General features: G+C 37.6%; 1 protein-coding gene across 1 annotated transcript in view; it reads right to left on the minus strand.

Moving 5' to 3' along the window:
• PBRM1 (polybromo 1) overlaps positions 1–25,065 on the minus strand; it is a 94,316-nt gene that overhangs the window by 22,620 nt on the left and 46,631 nt on the right. Inside the window, exons 17-23 of the mRNA XM_052637117.1 lie at positions 22,877–22,982; positions 18,917–19,559; positions 15,157–15,368; positions 8,044–8,229; positions 6,983–7,140; positions 6,002–6,265; positions 747–892 (exon numbers count right to left, since the gene is read on the minus strand). Coding sequence (XP_052493077.1) covers positions 747–892; positions 6,002–6,265; positions 6,983–7,140; positions 8,044–8,229; positions 15,157–15,368; positions 18,917–19,559; positions 22,877–22,982 — 1,715 coding nt within the window. The remainder of the gene's footprint in view (positions 1–746; positions 893–6,001; positions 6,266–6,982; positions 7,141–8,043; positions 8,230–15,156; positions 15,369–18,916; positions 19,560–22,876; positions 22,983–25,065) is intronic.

Consider the following 25,065-nt stretch of genomic DNA (forward strand, 5'->3'; position numbering starts at 1 on the left):
GAAACTGAAGCCCAGAGAGGTAAATAATTTGCCTAAGAACATTAAACCGACAGGGCTGGGACTTACATCAAGATCTCTTGGAATCAATTACTTTCCTTAATTACTATCCTCTACTGCCCAGCCCTGTTCCCTAAAATCCTTTACTGCTATGCCATCCAACCATACTTTCACCCATTTACTTGTTTATCAAATATCTGAGCCTCATGCACTATGCTTGCAGCAGGGGATATAAAGGTATATATCACTTTTTTGCTCAAAAAGAGAGGGCCTCTAACTCTCAGGGCATTTGTAGTCACATATGGAAGCCTGATAATAAAAATGATATGTGTTCTGAGGAAGAGGAAATACACAGACCTCTGAGAATGCGTAATAGGGGGACCTAATCCAGTCTAGAGGAGATAGGAAAGGCTTCCTTAAGGAAGTGCCATTTCAAATTTAAGCTAAAAAGAGTTCACCATATGAAGCTCCCTCCCTGGCAGGGAGAGGAGCAGGGAGATTTCTGGGTTGAAGAGTTCAGTAAATCGCAGGAGGAGAAAAAGAAAAAGAAAGAAAGAAAAACACACACACAACAGGATTCAAGAGAGGAAGTGTGGCTAGAGGCATAAGATGGGAGAGCGTGGTGTGAAAGGAAGTAGGTAATGTTCCCATGGAAGGGACTTTGGTCTTCATCCTAAACAGTAATGAATTCCTACTGGCACCAAATCTCTCAAACCAAACCTTGTCCTCTCTGAACTCAAAATGCTCACCTGCCGACACGAGGACGCACCAGCCCATGGGACTTGATGAAGACACAGTCGCCAACCTTCAGCCACATGTCATTATACCGGAGCTGCTCAAAGTAGTGGCAACCTGGTTCACCATTCGACATTTCCACAGGGACATCTTCTTTCTCCTGTGATAAAGGAAACTGGTTCAAGACAGGGAGCTGACAATCAAGGAGTTGGAAAAGAAAGTATGAAGGCAAAGCAGACTTTCCTTCATTTTAACTTAAAAAATAACCGTAAGTAGAAACTAATAAACAGGAAACCAAAAGTTTAGGTTACTGAAATTAAACTAAATCTTATCAAATACTGTATCTATTTTAAACTTCTAGTTAATTTTCATAAAATGTTACTCAAAGATCCTTTTACTACTCTCTCCTTCCTTTTCCCATTCTCGGAGACTTTAGCCAAAAAAAAAAAAAGGAAAACAAAAACCAAAAAAAAAAAAAACCCACCAACAATGAAGACTTAATTTCAGAAACAGCCTCATTCAACTGTTATAAAGGAGCAAATACTATACAAACTTCCTCTTCACCATATTTACTAAGCTCTTAATTTCTGTATATTAACAACTGATTTAAAAATTTTACCATCTCGATTTATCGTAACATGGAAAGAACAGTGACAGAAACACACATACTCTGCTTTTTAATAATTTTTAGGGTCTGTCACCTACTGACTCCTGTGACACTGTGTAAACTACTTGACCTCTTATGCCTTGGTTTCATCATCTGTAAAACGAAGACAGCATGCAAATCAGATGGGGTTGTTAGGATAGGAAGCTTATATGACACAATCTATGTTAAGTACACAGAATAATGCCTGGCTCATAAAACCACTTAATGTTCACTATTGTTATAGTCTTAACAAAAAAAAAAAGAAAAGAAAAAAACTGATTAATGAAACTAAGAAACATAATTTACTGAGAAACTAGCAGATAATGAGCATAGCACTAGGTGTTTTAAATACAAAAGCTCTAAAACATATAAAAACTGAGGAAACTGCAAAACCCACAAATTTTCTACTGCATTTTCCTGAGAATATCAAAAACTTAAAACCTAAGGGAAAAAAAAAAACTCTTCTGGAATGCCCAGATAATTTAATGCTTTGATCTTTATGATTTCAAATGTGATACTGAAGTGGACTTCTTGGAAAATTCTTAAGAATGAGAGAAGTTCCATACATATGCTAGATTGAGGGGTGCTAGAAGGAACGGAAGCTGTGAAAAAGCAAGCCCTGAGATTAAGAACACATATTTATTTTAGGAATGGGTTCTGTTCTAGTTATCCTTCTAAAAATTTCTTGGTATAATATATTTTAGCCATGCAATATTAAAATAAAGATATGAGACTAAAAAAAGTAATTCATACACAGGACATGGGGTACTAATGAACTCCAACAACAAAAACAAATTTAATTCCCACACTGATTGCCACTGGTATTTCCTCTTTTAAAATTAGTATCTCTATGATTCCCAGACATACTGATAAAATGTACAAAATATCATGTTCTTTCCCAAGCTCCTAACATTTTAATGACACTAAAATGGATTTTTTCTAAGAAACTAAAAAAATTTTTTTCTTTTTTACACTAAGAATTTAAAAATGCTGCTTTCCCCCTACATAAAAAGTGCATCTGTTGGAAATAATTCAAACATTAGAGTATGAAAAATTTTTAAATCAAGTTTTCTGTGATCCAACCCCAGAGATAACCACCTAGTTTAGTTTAACCAATTTATAGGTTTTCATGTTGTTTACACAGACATAAAACATAAAGCACACATTTTTGGTTTTTCTGAGTAATGATGGAATCATATTCCATTCTACAATTTGTTAATTCCTTCTGCTGACTACGTATTTGCATTATGTGAATGGATGTGTGACATATTCCTATTCACGGGCATTTGGGTGTGGCCTAGGGTTGAGTACTGTGTTGGAACACATTCCCTGTTATCAAACAGCAGGGTCAGAGCCACTGATGGGATGTGTTGTCCCACACTCACACCAGGCTGTATGTATTACTAGTCTTCAGAACTGTCAATTTGCTGGGCATTTTAAAAACTATTAGATTAAAACATTTATGTTTTTTTGATCTTCTATAAATGATCTATTTGATCCTTTGCCCATTTTTCTAGTATAATTTTTTTCCTAGACTTCAAAGAGTTCTTGTACTTTAGCAACAGCAGTCCTAAGACTGTTTCATTAAACTAACTGATACTATCAGTTGTAAATCTAGAAAATGATCTCTTTCTTCTCTTTTGTGGCTAGTGGGTTTTACATAATATATATAAAGGATCCATTCCAAGCTTATAAGTGAATAAAAGATTATATGTAAATAACACAAATGTACTTAGGCTAGCAACTTATGTTTCTTTTTTAATGTTTATACCTTACTATTTTTGGAATATGAAATGAAAGGAGTTCAAGTAGTTTTTTTTTCTTCTTTTTTCAAGTAGCTATCAGTTTTTCCAATATCATTTGATTCCATCCTCTCTTGCTGAGTTAAAATACTGTGTTTATACAAACCTTCAGTTATAAAATACATGAGTCACAAGTATGAAATGTACAACACAGGGAATAATTATATAATATCTTTAATGTTTTGACTATGTTTAAATGTTTTATCTTTAATGTTTTGAATATGTTTAAATGATGACTGATTTATCATGGTGATCATTTTGAAATATATATAGAAATACTGAATCATTATGCTGTATACCAGGAACTAACATAGTATTGTAGGTTAATTATATTTCAAATCCACAAACTCACAAAGAGATCAGATTTGTGGTTACGAGGCAGGATATGAGGGGGAAGGGGGACTGGATTATGGTGGTCAGAAAGTTCAAACTTCTAGTAATAAGTAAGTACCAGGGATGTAATGTACAACATGATGAATATAATTAATACTGCTGTACATTATATGAAAGATGTTAAGAGAGTAAATCCTAACAGTTCTTATCACAAGGGGAAAAAAACTTTTTTTCCTATTTCTTTAATGTTGTACCTATATGAGTTGACGGATGTTGATTACCACACTTACTGTGGTAATCATTATCATGATGTATTTAAGTCAAATCATTATGTGGTACAACTTAAAACTTCTACAATGCTATATGTCAATTATATCTCAATAAAATCAGAAGAAAAAAAGGTGACTGTGGGACAAAAGGGGAAAAATGAATAAGGTCTCTAGATCAGTAAATAGTATTAATGCTAACTTTCTGGTTTTGATCCTTGTACTATGCTTTACAAGGTGTTAACATTAGCAGAAGCTGAATGAAGAATATAAGGAATGTTTTTGTACTATCTTTGCTAAGCACTCTGCACATTTGTTAAGTCTAAAATAATTTCAAAATAAAAGTTAAAATATATACACTAAAATGAATGATTGAGTATCTTTATAGTCTGGATTTAATTGTGAAAAGCCTATTCCCTTCATTAATCCAATTCTGAACTAACTCAATATTTTTAAAATGTATTTTTGTAAAATGCAATATTATTTGGCAGGGTAAAACACTCTTAACCGCTCTTTCAGTTTTTCTTCTTTTTTTCGTGACCGTCATGCATTTTTTCTTTCTTAAGAATGATAGTATTGTCAAGTTTCAAAACAACTTACTCAAGTAAATTTTCAATACCTTTCTGTAGACTGTTTTTCTTCCTCCTACAGGTTCCATAATACTCCTTTTCACATAATTTCTTAGTGGGTTTTTTTGGTTCATGTGAATTGGATAGTTTCTTTCAAGATTTTTTAAAACATTTGTTAAAATCTATTCAAGTTTCATTTTACTTTCAAAATCTTATGAAATCACTGTTTTGCTTATACAAGAAAGCTATTAACTTATATGTGGATTGTGAAATTTCTACTTGTTGCACTCTTTGTATTCAAAAACTTTTCACAGCTAATTTCTCCCCCATTCTCGGCAAAAAAATAATTTTGCCTCTTCGTTGTCAATATTTCACTACTTTTGTTTGTCTAGTTATATTGGTTCTTTTCAGAAAAATACAGATAATGATAAAGCAAGCACCTATGTCGTGTATACAGCTTTCAAAGGAATTTCTTTCACTTTAGGCTTGATATGCAATTTTTAAAAATCACTGTGAGGGACTATCTATTTATAGACATCAATCCAGATAATATTATACCTTATCAAATAATTCCTCTTTTGATCTACTAATATAAAGAAGTGTATTACTAAATTTTCCTAATTTTGACTAATCCTTGCATTCTGAGAATGAACTTCCTTCTACTTGGTTATGCTGCTCTCAAAGAACTAATGTGATTTCATTTGTATTTGATTTCACTTTTTTCCCCAAGTATTTTTTGTATCAATATTTATAAACTGATACTCAACTGCAGTTTTCTGTTTTTATTTTGTCAGACTTTGGAATCAAAGATTATTCTGTCCTGGTAAGACAAACTGGGAAGTTTTCTTTGATCTCCACCCTCTGTGGTAATTTTTTTTGGCTTTACTGCACAGCATGTAGGATCTTAGTTCCCCGACCAGGGATCAAACTCATGCCACCCTGCAGTAGAAGCATGGAGTCTTAATCACCCTAGGACTGCCTGCGAACTCCTGGAATAATTTAAAGGGTGAAAGAATTTACCTATGGAATTATCTGACCTAAGTACTTTTTGGAGTGAGCTCTCTAACATTAAAAAAAAAATTCTTCATGTTGTTATCTACTTAAGCATGTTATCTCTTCTTGATTTCATTTAACTAATTGGTATTATCTTGGAAAATTACTCATTTCATTCAGGTTTTACTATTATTATTTGTTTTTGTTTTAGTTATTTTTTGATTGCACCAAGAGGCTTGTGAGATCTTAGTTCCCCAACCAGGGACTGAACCCAGGCCGTTGCCAATGAAAGTGCAAAGTCCTAACCTCTGAACTGCCAGGGAATGCCCTCATTCAGGTTTTCAAATTTATTAACAGAAATGCACAAGTCTTTCAATTTCCTCTGTATTTTGTATGTTGAGCTTAATGCCTTTCTTTTTCCTTTATTAGGACAGTTGATAGTTTATCTCATTGAACCCATCAAAGTCTCATTTTCAGTCCAGCTATATGTTTTTCAAGTATTAATTTCTCTTTCCTTTATAGTTCCCTTCTTTTTGTTAGGCTAAAGTTTTACATGATTACTCTTTTTCTAATTATGAAGTTGAATACTTTATTCATTCATTTTTGAGAAGAGGTGTTTTGAAATTAAAATTCTTTTCTGTGTGGCTATTATCTACATACCTTTTCCAAGTTACAAATGTCTTCAGTTCGACTGTCCTCTGAGTTGTCTGTATTCTTCTCATCATCCCCTTTATCTGCGTTTGCAAATACAGAGGCCACTCGGACCACAGGCAAGGGCACATCTCGAGGGACAAACCTAACCGAGCTGATGGGCATGGTCCACAGTTTAATTTTCTTAAAAGATTTGGTTTTGGCAGAATATCGTGATTCACAGACAAAAACATCCTCATCTCGAAAATTTTCTGGGCATAATTTAAAGTATTCCTGGTGGATATAAGAATAAAATCAAGTAGGTGAATTTTCTGAAAAGCAATCAACCAAAAAACACAAAAACACCAACCAAGCAAAGAAATAAAAGCTAAAGTGTTAAGACTTTTTGACAACTAACAACAAATGGTAAATGGTTAGAGATTAGGAGTATTTCCTTATACAGAATGGCATTGCTCAGTATATTCTATTTAGCTTATTTAGTTTACCTCCCTGATGAACAGGGAGGCCTGGCACGCTGCAGTCCACGGGGTTGCAAAGAGTTGGACATGACTGAGCGACTGAACTGACCTGAAGTTTTACCAACTGCCTCTATGACAGTACATTAGTATTTTAGACAGCCAGTTCTTTAAAGCTTTGAGCCTGTGCCTATAGTAGACAGACAAACAAAAAGTACACCATATTACCTAGAACCACACTGAAGATTTAATGATTCTTCAGAAAATATCATCTTTAAAAATTTGTCTGGTGATATAAAAAAATTTAAGCTAACTACATACAGCTATATAGCATAGGCAGCAAAGGGCCTTTCACTATTATGCTCAGATTTATTTTCCCTCAAGTCTTTACATAAAGCCAGAGACACAGCCTAAAAAAATTCAAACAGTTTTAAACAGAGCTATTCATTTTGTAAATATCAATTTTCTGTGGTTGTGAAACTCCATGTGAACTCCATGAAATAATTTACTATTTGGGGATTAATAAATTTCTTACCTTGACAAACATGACCACACATTTTCCTAGAATTTTACTAACAGGAACTTTATTGTAATAGTCACTCTTAAAAACTTCTTTTTCTAGAAATTTCCGTGTAGCCAAATGGAATGTTTCATTTGGCCGATAAAACCAACAGCCATATAACCATTTTTCACCTCAAAAACAAACAGGGAAAAAGAGAGAGAATTACCATTAATGGAAATAACATATTCTTTGTAAAATGAGCAAAGACTCCATCCATTCTGCCATGGGCTGAACCGAGCAATGTGCTTTTAGGCCATGGTTCCTTAACAGAATTATCTTGGAAGAAATAATACTAAAAATACTAAAGTGCAATGACACCTAAAAATGCTACTTTCCCCCTTATAGTAAAAGATGTAAAATAAATAGAACAAGGAAGGGGATGGGACCTACTCTACTCTGCTGAGTCAGGACACAGCTAAAGCTGTGTGCTTTAGTAAGGATGTAAGATATACTAAAGGACATATGTGGCACTTGGGTTTAAGAATACAAAGGTATTTTATATGATGAGCAGCTGAAATAAGTGGACTGTCTGGATCACAATTCTCCTTGGTTTTGGCTTCATTAACTCCTATTCATTCTCTGTTTCAAGTTAAAGCCAACTGTTCTAGGAAGCCTTTTTGAAATCAAATTCTAAGCCAAATTCTAAGCCACATGTCTCTCTATAACAATTTCTTCTTTACTTGTGACTTTTACCAGAGTGGTTTTGCCAGGGACAAAACATGGACCTTTCGTTCTTCTGACTCTCGGCCATCCTACAGGGTTTGGCTCTTGGATTTTTTTAATAAGCATCAGTTGAATGAATGACTCTCGTCTAGACTTCAAGAAGTTGTGTTTCTTTTGACTCAGCTATGCCACTGCCCAACAGTGCTCGATCCTATGTTCCTCATGTAGTGGGTGGACTGTACTTATTAAGAGTGTAAAACAACTACTGTGGAAAGGAATAAAATGTCTGAGGTACAACTTCCTTCCCTGAGAAACAAGGAGTAAAATAATCACATCTCACCAATTTGCTCCCCAATTTAAAATGAACTTACCGGCAGAATCTTCCCACAGCCTCTCAATACAGACGATATGAGGTTGTAGATTGACCTCTGAGGGCTCCACATAGACGTAATCTCCAACATGGTACATGCTGTTCTTAAAGCTGCAGTCCTGGCTGTATGTGCGATGTAAGCCTGAGAGGCCTGCAGCTCCTGAGGAATCTTCACTCTTTTCAGCTTCTTAGGTAAAAAAGAGAAAAATGTTCTCACGAAAGGGATGTGGCAATCAGATGCAGGATTAAAACTACACATACTAATACATTTAATCCTTTTCCAGATACTCCAAGGCAGGATTCAGGACAAATAGTATCCACATTCCCAACAGTCTCTACTCAAAATTGTCTTTTTAAATTACAACCAACTGCCACTAATTTAAATACATACATAAAGTATCTACAGAATAAAAATAATCACCATAATAATATATGCTCATTGTAGTCATTTTGGATGGTACAGAAAGGTATAAAGAAGAAAACAGGCCGCTCATAAGTCATGTGATCCTAGAGATAATCTTGTATGTACTTTCTTGCCATCTTAATACCACTGAAATGTCTTTCTCCTGTTATTACATGGTTCTGTCACAATGAATGGAATCTTAGAACTAATGAGACATGTATTTCATTCAACATACTGTAAACTATATATGAAAAGTATTAGTCACTCAGTCGTGACTGACTCTTGGCGACCCCATGGACTGTAGTCTGCCAGTCTCCTCTGTCCGTGGAATTGTCCAGGCAAGAATACTGTAGTGGGTTGCCATTTCCTTCTCCAGGGATCAAACCTGTGCCTCCTGCAATGCAGGCAGATTCTTTACTGTCTGAGCTATCCGAGAAGCCCAGATACTATATCTTTATACACTTAATATCATAAAAATTTCCTCTGAGATCAAATGCTTTTCAAGAAGATTTTTAGTTTTGCTAAAGCATATTTTTTAATGGCTTCTATATCATAAGCTGGAATCAAGATTGCCAGGAGAAATATCAACAACCTCAGATATGCAGATGATACCACTCTAATGGCAGAGACTGAAGAGAAACTAAAGAGAATCTTGATGAGGATGAAAGACAAGAATGAAACAGTGGGCTTATAAGTCACCATTCAAAAAACTAAGATCATGGCATTTGGTCCCATCACTCATGGCAAATTGATGGGGAAAAAGTGGTAGCAGTGACAGATTTTATTTTCTTGGGCTCGAAAATCACCATGGATGACCGCAGCCATGAAATTAAAGATGCTTAATCCTTGGAAGGAAAGCTAAAACAAACCTAACCAGTGTATTAAAAAGCAAAGATGTCACTTTGCCAACAAAGATCTATATAGTCGAAGCTAGAGTTTATCCAGTAGTTATGTATGGATGTCAAAGTTGGACCGTAAAGAAAGCTGAGCGCTGAAGAACTAGTGTCTTCAAACTGTGATGCTGGAGAAGAGTCTTGAGAATCCTTTGGACTGGAAGGAGATCAAACCAAACAATCCTAAAGGAAATCAACCCTAAATATTAATTGAAAGGACTGATGCTGAAGCTCCAATACTTTGGCCATCTGATGCAAAGACCTAACAATGGAAAGGACTCTGATGCTGGGAAGGACTGAAGGCAAAAAGAGGAAGAGGGCGGCAGAGGATGAGATGGTTAGATAGTATCATCAACTCGATGGACATGAATCTGAGCAAACTCTGGGAGATAGTAAAGAACAGGGAAGCCTAGCATGCTGTACAGTCCATGGGGTCACAAAGAATCGGACATGACTTAGCAACTAAACATACATAAGCCATCATTTACAAACACCATACTTGTTTTTTTTTTTTTTAAGTAAAAAGCTTTGCCATTTCTTTGATTACTTCCTTTGGATAATTTTTCATAAATTGAAGATCTGGAAATAAGCACATTAAATATTTTTAAATGCATGTTCCAAAGTCTATACCAATTTAAATCCATCACTATTTGGCTACAAGGGAGTGGGGGGTCTATTTCTCCATTCACTCTCTAATATTGGTATTAAAAATTTTTTTTTTAAGTTTTGACAATTTTGGTGGAAAATGTTATCTAGCAGTTGATTAATCAAATGAATCCTTGTGACATATGCAGTAGATTCACAAGGTTCTTGGGGATTTTATACCAGCAGAAACACTGGCCTGAAAGGGACAGAAAGGGCACAAAATGGAAGGCTGGTAACCCCCCCAAACTCTAGAGACAGGAAACAGGCTGATAAAGCAGCTCAGGTACAAACTGTGCTACCTTTCATGAGAAACGATGACTTAGGGGTGAAGTGTGGAGCCACAGAGAACTAACTCCAGGCCTTGAAGCCTAAGATTTTCTCCTGCAGCCTTCACTGTTTCTGTTTCCGCTAAGGTTCTTTCTTTTGTTTTGTTCTTTATCGTAACATCTTAGAGAGATTTCACTTAAATATCTGGTCCATTTAAATAAATATCTGCTTCTATTTAAAATGTTAAAATACTTAAAAAGCTGACTGGAAGCTCTCCAGCATACACAGGCCAGCATACACAGAGCTGGGTGAATGATGGATTTCACTGAGGACCAGATGTTATCTTTAGTTTTCCCCCACTGCCTGCTGCATTTCTCAAGAGAAAAATTCTCCCTGTCTCAAAATTAAAAGCTATTCTAGGAGATCAGAAGTTTAGAAGGTCAGGGGTCTCACTATTTGGTATAAATCCTTTCCTAACTCCCCTCTTCAGAACCATACCCCAACCCTTAGGTCAGCCTGGTATCCCTGAGTCTGGACACTTCAGGGATGAACAGTCAGAGGAAGGGTGGGGAGGTAATCTAGAGGTTCAGCTCCTTTAAATTTAGACTTTCAACTAAACTTTTTGCTTCCAGTCTTGCATGCACCTTCATTTGCCAGGTGTACACGGCATTCTAATGCTTGTGCCTTTCTTGACAGGAAATGGCCTGCTAAGGTCTTTATCTGATGCTAGCCTTGAAGCCAGCATTAACTATCAATTTTTCTAGCTTCTAAATTTTAACTGCCATCATCTTCTCTTCCACTGTTTCCTCCACTTTTTTTGAGGGGAGTGAATGCTTTTGTGCTTGTTTTGTTTTAAAAGGCCCCTTTCGTCATTTGAATCGTTTTGGAAGAAGGAGCAATGGTATCTGCATACCATCTGCCCACGTTTATGTAGTCTTACTTTTGCTTACTGACCCAAGTAGGAATAGTTCTGGCATTTAATATAAAAACAGGGTGTGTAACATTTTGTTTCCCTCAATTTCCACTGATTATTAAGAAACCTACTCTGTGACTTAAAGACAGAGAAGGCTGACTGACACACAACCACCATTCTTTCCAGCATTTTGCCACCTTTTAATACTCATAAATAACTAGTTACAACAACCTTCAGAGTACTCTGCTTCTAAGCTTTTCCTACTCCGTCCTTCCAGGGCTGACCTCACATTCTACGGCAAAGCACCACTTCCTACCTACCTCCAGCCTCATGCTGGGGAAACAGTCTCTGAATTAGTGCAAAAGGTGAGTAATTACTAACAGGGATGCTCTGGCAGCCTCAGAAAGCAGTTCTTTGCAGCAGTCTTCCTTTTCTCTCATCAGCAAAGGCTCCCAGGCTCAGAAGAGAGGTACAGCATTGAAAAAGGAAAGGTCAGTCTCCTAGCTTTTTTCTTTATGTGGCTCTGCTTTTCTACCACAGGTCTTCATCATAGATTAAGTCGTCGAAAACATTTTCTGGTATCTAAGGATCAATTAGCACAGTGACCAGCAGTCTTTGAAACGTCAATACAGGGAATTCCCTGGCAGTCCAGTGGTTAGAACTTGATACTTTCACTAATAGAGGCCTGGATTCAATCCCTGGTTAGGGAACTAATATCCCGTAAGTCATGTGGCATGGCCAAAAACCCCATAAAAATGTCAGTACTGCCTCTTCTCTAGAACGTGCCACCTTATATTGGGTTCACAAATCACTGCTAATCCAGCAAGAAGGAAGGCAGGTGCCGTAAGTTTTTGCTCCACCACTCATTAAATCCAAGGCCTTAGAGCAGTGACTCCCAGACTTAAGTGCACATCAGAACGACCTACAGGTCTTGCCAAAACAAAGACTGCTGAGTCCCTCCCTCAGAGTTACGGAATTGGTAGGTCTGGCACGGGAACAGAGCACCGGCATTTCTAACAAGTTAACAGGTGATACTGATGCTGCTTGCGGAGGCCATACTGTGAAAGCTGGCTTTGAGTAATTCAGAGAGCAGCTGTCATTAATTCTGCGTTGCCAGGGAAAGTATCGACTAAATTTAAAAGGAAAAAATTCCAAGTATACAAAATTTTGTCATGGGTGTGTCAAACATCACTCAGTACAGTACTGGCATTCTGTCTTTTTCACTCATTGAATTCTGTTTTGATCTTTATTATTTCTTCTATTTACTTCAGGCTTGATTTGCTCTTCTTCTAACTTTCTGAAGTGGAAAAGTGGATTCATTTTTATGAATTTAAACATGTATATTTCTGACACGTTTAAAAATCTGTAAATTTCCTAATAACTACCTTATCTATATCCCATAAATTTTAATATGTTATTTTTGCTTTTATTTGGTACAAGATATTTCTAACTGTCCTTCTGATGTCTTCTTTGATCCATGGGTTACTGAGAAATGTACTGCTTCATTTCCAAATATTTGGGGATTTTCTAGATTTCCTTCTGCTGATTTCTAATTTCTAATCTAATCTTATTGTATTCAAAGAACAAACTTGGCATGATTTCAATCCTTAAAAATTTTTGAAACTTGTTTTATGACCCAGCTCATGATCCCTTCTATTTAATGTTCCATGCAGGCTCTACAAGAATGTGTATTCTGCAGTCACTGGTCAGAGAAGCAATGGTACCCCACTCCAGTACTCTTGCCTGGAAAATCCCATGGAAGGGGGAGCCTGGTAGGCTGCAGTCCATGGGGTCGCTAGGAGTCAGACACGACTGAGTGACTTCACTTTCACTTTTCACTTTCATGCATTGAAGAAGGAAATGGCAACCCACTCCAATGTTCTTGCTTGGAGAATCCCAGGGACCGGGGAGCCTGGTGGGCTGCTGTCTATGGGGTCGCAGAGTCGGACACGACTGAAGCGACTTAGCAGTAGCAGCAGCAACAGTCACTGGTGTAGCGTTTTACATATCCATCAGGTCAAGCCGATTGACAGTACTGTTCAAGAGTTCAGGTTGCTGTAAGAAGACCCACCACAGACGACAGTGTGGGTTAAACAACGAACATCCATGTCTCACAGTTCTGGAGGCAGATCTGGCGTATGGTGAGGGCCCACGTTCTGCTTCAGACCGCCGTCTTCCTGCTCTTTATCCCCTCACAAGGGCACCAATTCCACTGTCCTGACTCCACTCTCATGACTACATCCAAACCTAATTATCTCCGAAAGGCCCCCATCTCCAAATACCAACACACTGGAGGCTGCTGCTGCTGCTGCTAAGTCACTTCAGTCGTGTCCAACTCTGTGCGAGCCCACAGACGGCAGCCCACCAGGCTCCCCCACCCCTGGGGTTCTCCAGGCAAGAGTACTGGAGTGGGCTGCCATTGCCTTCTCCGCACTGGAGGCTACAACATATGGATTTTGGTGGGGGACATAATGTTCAGTCTACGACAGCCTAATCTTATTAAGTCATACTTTTGCCAATTTTTGGTTTAGCCTGTCGTTTGCTGAGAAAGGTGCACCAAGGCGCATCTAGTAACTGAACTGTCTCCCTTTCCAGTGCTGTCAGTCTTGCTTCATGTACTCTGCAGCCCCACTGTCAGGTACATTCTGTTTGCTGCTTAGTTTCTAAGTCGTGTCTGGCTCTTCTCCGACCCCGTGGATTGCAGCCTGCCAGGTTCCTCTGTCCTTGGGATTTCCCAGGCAAGAATACTGGAGTGGGTTGCCATTTTCTCCTCCATAGGTACATATACACTTGTAAGTATTATATGTGTTTGACCCTTTTAACATTTGAAAATGTCCCTCTTCATCTCTAGTAATATTTCGTAAAGTTTATTTGTCTGATTAATATAGCCACTCCAACTCATTATGGTTACTATTTGCATGGTATATCTTTCCCCTTCACCTCAGCAGCTTCTCGCGACTCCTCTACACATGGGCCCTTTCCAGTCAGCCAAGGATGTGTGGCGAGCTTATGTTAGTCGTTCTACAATAATTTTCAGGATACTCCTCAACGTCAACTGTTACCTGGGGCAAGCAAAGCTGCACGTTTACTCGGTTCATTCCTGCATCAACTGCTTTTGTTGGCAGTCAAGACACAAAACCACCCCCTCTTCCAGTCCAACACACACCCACACACACGCACTCTCTCTCTCTCATCACCATTAATGAGTACATTCCCTCTGGCAAAAAGCTGCTGGTTTCTACTGGCAGGTAGCCCTATGCTGGTAAAATCAGTCCTCACCAACCGGGTTCCTTTCTCTTTTTTTTGCATATGGCACTGCTTATGAGAATTTGCTTAAACCATTTATTTTGCTCCCTTTCCTGAGGAAAAAATTCTAAGGAGCAGACTTGATGCCAAAGATAAATATGACTCTTGGAAAAGTTATACATTCCAGGTATTTTATGTGAACTCTTTTTTCAGGAATGATTAACTTTCTAATAAAAGTTCCTACTTTTGAATATTTCTAAGCTCTGGCAAGTGACTCAAGGTAACATTTTTAGGTTGATACAATTAAAATAAAAATTTCCTCCTCCTTAAGTGTTTCAACCAAAGTATCTACTTGTCTTGAGTCCATACAAGGACAGCCATGCTGTTGAACAACTGGGCAGAAACTTTATGCACTCACTGCTGAGAATGCTTTTGAGCCTCAGCTGGGCCCCTTAGGTTTTTATTTACTAGCAATATTAAGAGGTATTAAGCTGCCACATTTGTGAATTAACTGACTCTGTTCTGGAAATACTAAGAGTAACAGCTGTGTCACGGGCAACTTCCAATCTTTCTCAGTCTGACTAAGTTAATACTGACAAAAACACTTCCAGCTTACCATGTCCATTTGGTAAGAGCCAATGCCCTGAGTCTTCATTTACACAAAGAGAGGTCTACTCCACAGCAAGACCAGCTAGGACAGAGTATAATAATGTTCCTTCACATTTAACAAAATGAAAAGAAACTAACCTCTTTTTTCTTCTTCTCGTTTTAGTTTATCTTCCTCTATTTCTTTTGGCAGTTTTTCCTTCTTTTCTTTCTCCACATCATTATGCAAATGTTTTGTGGTATAGCTGAGTGCTGGTGAAAGAAGGATCTCTCCATTTTTGCAGAGTTCATCACGAATTTTAATAAAAAACTGCTGAAGTTCTACCGCATCCTCATATATTTCGGAATCTGTCCTATAACAGCATCAAGAACATTCATTGACACACAATATGCTTCTTTCAAACACCCTGATCATATGTTAAAAGCATTCCATGAAATGCTTCTTTAATGTATTCACTGATATAGTGATAACTTCTGAGCAGTTCTAATATGGGTATCTCCTTAAAATTTGTTCAGTTTTACCTCAGTGAGCCTCCTGCCCACCAGTTTTCATTTCCTTAAGGCTCACTCCCTGTATAGCTCATGTAAAAGGAAAAGCCTCACCCAGCTTCCTGGGGGAGAAACGTGGTACATTCATTAATAAGTTTGGCAACAAAAGAGGGCTGCCAAGAACCAAGGACTATACTAAGGCTTCATACCATGTCTAACACTTACCTGAATTTAATCTTGGGATTCATTCTAACTTTCTTTTAGTTAAGAGATCAACACACTAGATAAAATATTAACAGAAAATTTAGCCCTTTTTTTTGGCAGGGTGGGGGGGGGGATCTATATCATGGTTGTCTAGGCTGCTAGGACTCAGTAAATATTTGAACCTAAATTGCAAAGTCCTGAGAGTATCATAAAATGGTTGCAGGCCTCAGAGTTAGTGTTCATTTTAGTTCCCGAGAAATAACTACATAATTCTGGGGAACCAGCAGAGAAAACACAATGAAAGAGAAAAAAAAAAAAAAATCTGTGTCATACTGAAAACTTTTAAGAGATTCTCCCCATTTATAAAATGAGACGATTGGGCAAAATGAACTTCATAATTTAGACTCAAAGAAATTTTGTTACTATTTGTCATCCACTGTTGGTCTGAGGAAGGCCTGAAGATAATTCTGTTAACTACTAGGAATATCAGGGTTTGAAAAATTATTCACAAAGGTTAGGACGAAGACTCAGCAGCAGTTGTGGAGGCATTCTGGTCAGGGCAGGTGCTGCAGTCCAGCCCAGTCAGCTGCTTGCTGACACCGACCACCAGAGCACCAAGCTTGAGAAGACTCCAGAATGCTGACCACACGCACAGGTGACCTGGCAACTTAAAACAATGCCAATAACAACCCAGATGGGTGTTTCTAGGAAGATTCTAAAGCCTTTTTTCGGGTTACAGAAATGCTAACACTTGTAGGAAGGCAATAAAACTAAAACTGGCCAAGGGAAGAAACTCCAAAGACACTATTTTGATGCCTATTTTCTGAATAGAGACTTCTGAAGGCTGTTCACTTGAAATTAATTTTATAAGAGCTTATAGTTACTAGTATAAAATTAAAACTGAAAATGCACTTTTGATAATCTATGCTACTTTCAAAGGGCAGATTTATAATTCCATCATGCACTCAGAACATTGTGTAGTCTAAAAATTACAAATTGTGTAATTTAAAAATTATAAATTGTTTACTTCTGGGTTTTTCATTTAGTATTTTTGGATCTTGGCTGATGTTGGGTAACTGAAACTGCAGAAAGTGAAACCTCAAAGAAGGGAATACTGTAAAATTACGTTGGGCTCTACCTCCTAGGCCTCAACAGCAAAAGCTAATCAGGTCAACAATGGGAGAAAGAAAAGAGTTTATTTCTTACAGATACAAATCTGCTCAGTTCGTAAAATAATCATATCATCTATTCAAGGACAAAGCTGCTAATAATCTAAGAAAGAAACAAGTGAAGTCGCTCAGTCGTGTCTGACTCTCTGCGACTCCATGGAGTACAGCCTGCCAGGCTCCTCGTCCATGGAATTTTCCAGGCAAGGGATAATGGAGTGGGTTGCCATTTCCTTCTCCAGGGGATCTTTCCAACCCAGGGATGGAACCCAGGTCTCCTGCACTGCAGGCAGACTCTTTACCATATGAGCCACGAGGGAAGACCAATAATAATCTAAGAGAAATGTACTGTGGAAGACTCACTCACAGAACTAAGCCCAAGAAGTAATGGGTATGGGTATGGGGTAGGGAGAAGAGGAGTGACTTTAGATTTAAGGACTATTTAAGTAAAATGAGAACAAGAATAGAACTCTTAAGCGCCCTGAGGGAAGGGTTTGTCTGTTTTGTCCACTGGTATATTCCATGTTATCCAGAACATGCTCATAACTGGTAGCCATTTAACAAATATTTTCAGGATAAATGAAAACTAAGAAATAAATGAACACAGATTCTAACTGCAAGATGCACTCCCCCCTCCCCACTTTATTTCTTCACTGTTGAAGAATAAGGACCATATCTTAAACGTGCCTCTCAGAGGCCTCTCCAACCTGACCCTAACTCTACCTATCCTGTGAACACACCATACTCATTTCCTAACCTTATGCCTTAACTCACACCACTTACCTGATGTCAATCCCACCCATTTCCCCATTCTTCCCTGACATCTCATGCTCTTTAGAACCCTACAGAAGTTTATTACTCCACCATCTTACTAAATACCAAGTCCTTAAATGTTATCTCATGCTGGGAACGACTGCTCCCTAAGCACAGGTGCTGTTCCAGCTGTCAGACTTTAAGCTCTTAGAGCACAGAGCTCAAGTCTTACCATCCCTGGCTGTGCTGCTTGACTGGCCTCCTGGTGACTGGCTCAGCAGCAGTCCCTGCAGTGAGGAACAAGATGAGTCGCCGCACTTACTAGTTGTGTGACTATGGCAAGTTACTTCTCTCTCTCGTGCACATCTTCACATACAAATTGGAAGATTATCACTTACCTATGATGGCTATAGTAAGGGTTAGGGATCATCTACATGGTACTTTACAAAGGGCAAGCGCTCAATAGGAACAGCAAATATTACTTTTCACTTTTCTTTCAAGATCCAGAGCAAATCCAGGCTTCAGAGAGTCCCTGGCTGGAATTACCCCATGCCCACTGACTAAAGGTCAAGCAATCAGTATAATAGATAATAAGCTCTAGGAAGGTAGGGTTTGTATTCTTAACTGTTTTATTCTCCCCAAGTGATCCCAAGAGCACAGAGAGGACACACCATGACTGCAGAACTGAAACTGTTTCCATAGCTGAGTATATGCTATTGTTGTGTGGCAAATATACAGCACAGATCAAAATTAGAAGGGGATTTAAGTTTGATGGAAATTTCAATTTGATTGCCTGTTCTTTTTATAACATTTAATGTCTGCAGAATGAACTTAAAAGCGACAAACCTGCAATTAAAAACAAGCCCTTTGAGAAGTCTGAAATGGAAATCAAATTTAAATCAGTGTAAGCTTAGATTAATATTTTAGAGCTGCTTTATTTAAAGCACACTTGCACTGAACTCAAACTTTAAAAGAAAATCCTATTATTATTTCTAATTAAAAGCATTCCATCCTTTTAAAATACAGGTTCTATGAAAGGCTGTATTTTGAAAGTTTATCCTTTTCAACATATCCTCAATTTTGTCTCTCATTTCTTCCCCTCATTGGCCCAAGTCAGTAGTGTGCCTTCTCTCCCCCGGAACATTCTTACTCTCTATACATTCTAATTAAAATTCAAAATAGCACCCCACCAACTGTACGCTGAAATAGCACATCAAAGCAAATTCTTTCTTCTATTTTACACCTTCTATGTCACACCTTCTCAAAAAGAAATGCCTTTGAAAACATACCGATTCATCCTTCTTGCCCTCTCCAATACTTCAAACATATGCTCTTGAAATAAATCAAGCCGTCGGTAGCGGTTATTTTCAACATTCTTCCTAATTATGTCAAAAGTAAGCGGAGGTTTGTTTGGAAAGCTGGGATCCACAGCAGGAATTTCTGCTAAGGAGTCACTGTAGCATCTTCCTTCATCATCCTGATGACTCATGACTGACACAAAAAGATTATGGATGAGCTCCTGAATCAGCAAGGTTACGTTTGGGACATGCGAGTCCTCATCTCCTTCTAAGTCTCTCCGAGTTTCAAGCAGGACTTTGTGTAGGACAAGGGCATCTTTGTAGATCAAAGACTCGGGCTCATTGTATGTACAGGCGTTGTTAAACATCATGACGAAGTCCTCAACCATGGAGTCTATATCTTGGTATTTGTTGGCCATCATGTGACTTCGAATTTTTTCCATGTCCATGGGCTTTTTAATGGTCAAATAGTAGTCAGGCAGCTCGGATCTGGAGGGAAGCCTCAGAAAAATGGCACTGAGGCGGCGACCCCTCTTATCAGTGTAGTTCTTTACAGCTTCATAGACTTCATTTAGTTTCTGCTGCATTGGAGTCATGTATTTTGATTTTTTAGGAGAAATACCACTCTTCCTACCTAAAGAAAAAGACTTAATGTTAAATGAATAAAATAAAATAAACGAACCTAAATTTGTATAAAGCTGGTAGCATAACCACAAGGAAGGAATTATTTCAAGTGATGTATAAAACACAGTAATTAGCATTTTTCTAGTGAAATATATCCCATCAACAAAGAAAGAACTAGAAAAACAAACTATTTTCAGTACTCATATTTTTGGTGGGAGAGTAAGTACTGTTATGTTGAGATAGTTGTGAATAAGGTGGAATAAAGGAAATGAGCAGCTATGTGACAGTCTAACTCCATCGCCGATGGTATCCTTGAGAACTGAGACTTTCATCAAGGCAGAAAAGGAGATAAAGACGTTAAAACAGAGGACACTGAATAAAAACCTTGTGGCTTGGAATCTCAATTGAGAGTATCAATGTGAACTTATTGTGCATTTTCTCTTTAAATATAAAATACAAAATTTCTTAGCTCTGTCCACTGAAAATTCTAGAAAACAGTGACCAACCTAGTTGCAGTATACCCCTAAATAATTCTGACTATATTTTTAGAATACTGATTTCAAAAACTCATGTTATTAGCTCTTTTGCAAATGGTTGATTCCCAGGCTACACAAGATCAGTCGGCTGTATCTTGAGACGCTAGACAGTAAGAGTCTATCAACGACTTCTAAATATGGCCAGCTCAAAAGACCACAGCAGCCAACCTGGGACAACATTAACTATCAACAAGAACCATAACTGCAATGGGTTAAAACTCAGGAATATGTTTAAATCTAGTAGTCCATAATGATAAATAAAAACAAACAATGGGCTAGATATTGCAGGATTCTAGTAAACCAATGCATTATCTTGTATGTATTTCATTACTTTGAAAACTGGTAAATGAAAAGGGAAATCTAGCTTTTATCCTTTCAAAAACCAAAACAATACATACAAACAAAAAAACCATCCACTGGGTAACCAAATACGGATGAGGCAGTTTCTCTACACAGAAGTATTCCAGTCAGTAACTGAACAAGCAATGATAATATTAAACTAGTACTACTTTACATCTCTTCAGTGAATTTATGTAGCAAGCATCAATAGCTATTAACATAATTTAAAGAAACAACCAGATATTACATGCCACCTGATGGAAGACTATTATTACCTCTTACATCAGTTTCTGTGCCAAAGTGAGGGAAGAATCAAATTTAAAATCTAGATCTGATCAACTACCAATTTATAGGAAATACAAAGGAACACGTGAATACTGCAGCAAAGGGATACAATTACCAAAATCTAGACTGTGGGAAACTATAGTACAACCCAATTTCTTCAACAAACTGAAAGACAAAAAGGAAAAGATGGAGAACTTACAGAAGAAAAGAACTATCAATCAAATGCAACATGTGGGTGGACCTTACTTGACAAGTTGAAACTGCATCTAATCAAGCCATTGAAGTTAATGTCCATTTATAAGAAAAAAGGAAAAAGTTAACTGACATCCTAAGGAAGTAAACTAAGTGACTAACAACTCTGGACTGTACAAGGATGTGACCAGGTTTCTAGAGTCAACAGCAGGAGGATGAAAAAAAGGAGGACTGTTCTGAATTATGAGTTTAAGTAAAACAATCAAATGCAATACACAGAACTTAACTAGATCCTGATTGGAAGAAACCAATTGTAAAAATATATTTGTGAGACAATCAGTAAAATTTGAAAATTTATCAGGTATTAGAGGAAACCAAGAAATTTCCAATTTTGTAATGTGTGACAATGATGTCATGATTATTTAAGAAACTATCTGCATATTTCAAAGATGCATAATGAACTATGTAGAAATAAAATGACGTGACTGGGTGTGTCTTATAATTCAAAACAAAGAAAAAAGAAGGGCAAAAGGGAATACAGGAAGTAAGTATGGCACAATCTTGATAAATGCTGAGTAACAGGTACAGACAGGGATTCACTGTACTATTCTTTACATCTGTGTATGTTTTGAGTTTTTCCTAATATAACATTGAGAAATGAAGAGAAAATTGACACTGCATGGTAAAATCTCCTCTCCCTGAACTTTAAAAATATATATACATGCATTTATATATATTTAGTTCTATATTTACTGTTAACTAAACAGTAACTAATACAGTTACTATTAGAGTATCTGTCATTAGTTTCTTAACTCAACTTATATAATTAATTTTAGTTTTAAAAGATATTATGTCCCTATAAATTAGGAGACTTTCATTCCTGCAAGTGAAAAATTAAAAGGTTTTCATTTCTGTATGCTTTTATAATTACATGAAAAAATAAATAAGTAGCTTAACAAAAAGGAATGATCACTTAAGCAATAAATCATACCCAAAACTACTGCAAATTCAGTTTAGTCAATCCATATAAAGAAATTAAAGTTTGTTCTTTCCATTTTAGCAAATATGGCTCTAAAGAATATTTGACACCACCACTATCATTTGCTTGGTATTTATTTATATATTTTAAATAAGGCAGAAACTTCTTCTTTAGCCCAATGGTACTAATTATTTTTGCTTTCTTTTTTCTCTTTACAGTTTGTTTTTTTTTGGACTTGGGCCATTTTTAAAGTCTTTACAGAATTTGCTACAATACTACTTCTGTTTTATGTGGGTTTTTTGTTTGTTTGTTTCACTGCAAGGCTTGGGGGTCTCAGCTCCTCAACCAGGATCAAACCCTAACCCCTGCACCAGAAGGCAAAGTCCTAAGCAATGGACTGCCAGTGAAGTCCCTCTCACAGTTTTTAACGTAACAACCATTCACAGCCCACACTCAACAGATAGCTAACTTACGTACAATAACTAGACATCTCTAACCTCTCAAATTCCGTCTAGGAGGGACTCACTTTTAATTCCAGTAACTTAGCAACAGACCGAAAAACAGGAAGAAAATTAAAACCTGCCCCTATACTTTTTCCAGGCATCACATGTAGAAAAAGTATCTATTCTCACTATTTAACATTTATAAAACGTCCACCGCATTCAAAAAAAGGAAACAAAACCTTTTGACGTAATATTCTTCTATTCCTCACGCGCTTTTATGTTTACTTAAAATACAGAAGAGAGTGCTTGAGAGAAATCAAGAAACTCTGTGCTGGAGTGCAAGTTCAATTATATTCACCAATTAATTAAATATTTCAGTAAATCAGGAAATAGCAACCCACTCCAGTATTCTTGCATGGAGAATCCCATGGACAGAGGAGCCTGGCAGGCTAGAGTCCATGGGGTCACAACAGTCAGACACGACTTAGCAACCAAACCAACCAACCCATACTTGACAGACTGAACTGAAGCATGAAGTGTGAGGCTGCCTTACTCAGCTTGAGTTTGGGAGATGCCATGTCATCATCGTCAGGGAGTGGGCCCAGCTCTTTCCTTTTATCCTTGAGTAGCTTCTCCAGGATGTGTGCATCGTTGTACACCTATATTCAATTACAAATATAACTAAAATTATTTTCTAAGAAGCTTTCTATTGAAGTGTAATATGTATCCATGAAGAAGTTTTAAAAACACAGGTTAGGACAGTTGAGAACTAAAGAAATAAAGCCTGAGATCACAACAGAGCAACAAATCACATCTCTGTGGGGTGGGTCTTGGTTCATTGTTTAAAGCTTTCCAGGTATTTCTAATGTGCAGCTACATCATAGCTGAAGTTTGAGACCTACTGTAGTAGAATCACTACAAGTTTCTGCAGAAGTTCTGAAACATATTTACATGGGCTGTTTCTTCATAAATCTCTCTTACACTGGACCCTGTAAGTAGCAGACTTAGCTCAATGGAAATTAAAAATATATGATAGCTGGAGAAAAACATCTCAAATATTATTAAAAGAGATTTCATATCAGTGTGCATTCACAGCCTGGAATCTGATTTGTGAAAAGCAATCACCTCTGCTTGGTCTCTCTCTCTCTCTGAAGACTGAGCCAAGGGTGATAATATATAGCCATGGACAAAGCTACTCACCCAATGGCTTGGCCCCCACAGTTGCCTCCTCCCACACTCCCGGCCCCCAACCCCAGTCCAAAGGCTCTCCACCCTGAATACCACCAGAGCAGAGGGACTGAGGGAGTAAATGACCTCTCTTCTTTGTCAACCTCTCCTAAGGGTGGCTTTTTTCTCTACCAGTGGCAGACAAGTGACACATTACCCAATGACACTGAGGACAGTGTAAACCCCTATGACAGAAGAGAACCATTTCTCTGATTACAAGCACCCTCAGCACCTACCTTATTTTATATTGAAATGCAATAACATAAGAATGGAAATATAAATGATTTGAAAATGTACTTTCATTTCTGGGAAACTTAGAGTAGACAAAGAAAACTCAGAAAGGATCTATGGACCCCCAAACCATGTTCACTGCAGCATATTTACAATGGCCAAGATACAGGATCAACCGAAGTGTTCATGAAAGAGTGACTGGATAAAGAAAACGTCACACACAGACAGGAATATCACTCAGCCATAACAAGAATGAAATCCTGCCATTTGCGACAAGATGAAAGACAAATCCTGAGGGCATTATGCTAAATGAAATAAGGTAAGACAGAGAAATACAAATACTATATGATCTCACTTATAAGGACACTAAAATACCCTTCCTCGGCCCCCCAAAAATCTCAAGCTCATAGATCCAGAGAATAGACTGGTGGCAGCCAGAGGACAGGCAAGGTGAGTGAAGGGGTCAAAAGGCACAAACTTCAATTATAAAATAAGCAAGCCATGGGGATGTAATGTACAGCATGGCAACTATACTTAGTAACACTGGACTGTATATTTGCAAGATGCTAAGACAGTAGATCTTACAAGTTCTCATCACAAGAAAAATGTTGTTAACTGCATATGGTGATGGATGTTAACTAGACTTAATGTGATCATTTTCAATATATACAAATATTCAATCACTATGTTGTACCCTTGAAACGCGTGTCACTTATACTTCAATTTATTAATAAAAAATAAAGTAGATAAAGGATACTGAGTATAAAATAAATGAAAGGAAGACTATATCATAGCTTTACTGATGAAGAACTGAAAATCAAGATGCTTCCTAACAAAATCAATTATTGAAAGGTCTATTATTGAAAATATCCTAATATTTATATTGCTGTAGGTGTTTTTCAGGTGCTTATTTGTGTCCACCTCTTCAGTGACCCCATGGACTGCAGCACACCAGGTTTCCCTGTCCTTCACCATCTCCCAGAGTTTGCGCAAACTCATGTCCATTGAGTTGGTGATGCCATCCAACCATCTCATCCTCTGTCGTCCCTTTTCCTCCTGCCTTCAATCTTTCCCATCACCAGGGTCTTTTCTAATGAGTCAGTTCTTCACATCAGGTGGCCAAAGTACTGGAGCTTCAGCTTCAGCATCAGTCCTTCCAATGAATGCTTAGGATTGATTTCCTTTAGGATTGATTGGTTTGATCTCTTCGCATCCAAGGGACTCTCAAGAGTCTTTTCCAACACCACAGTTCAAAAGCATCAATTCTTTGGCACTCAGCTTTCT

The sequence above is a fragment of the Budorcas taxicolor genome, chromosome 1 (genome assembly GCF_023091745.1).
Source record: "Budorcas taxicolor isolate Tak-1 chromosome 1, Takin1.1, whole genome shotgun sequence".
In the NCBI taxonomy this organism is placed as follows: domain Eukaryota; kingdom Metazoa; phylum Chordata; class Mammalia; order Artiodactyla; family Bovidae; genus Budorcas; species Budorcas taxicolor.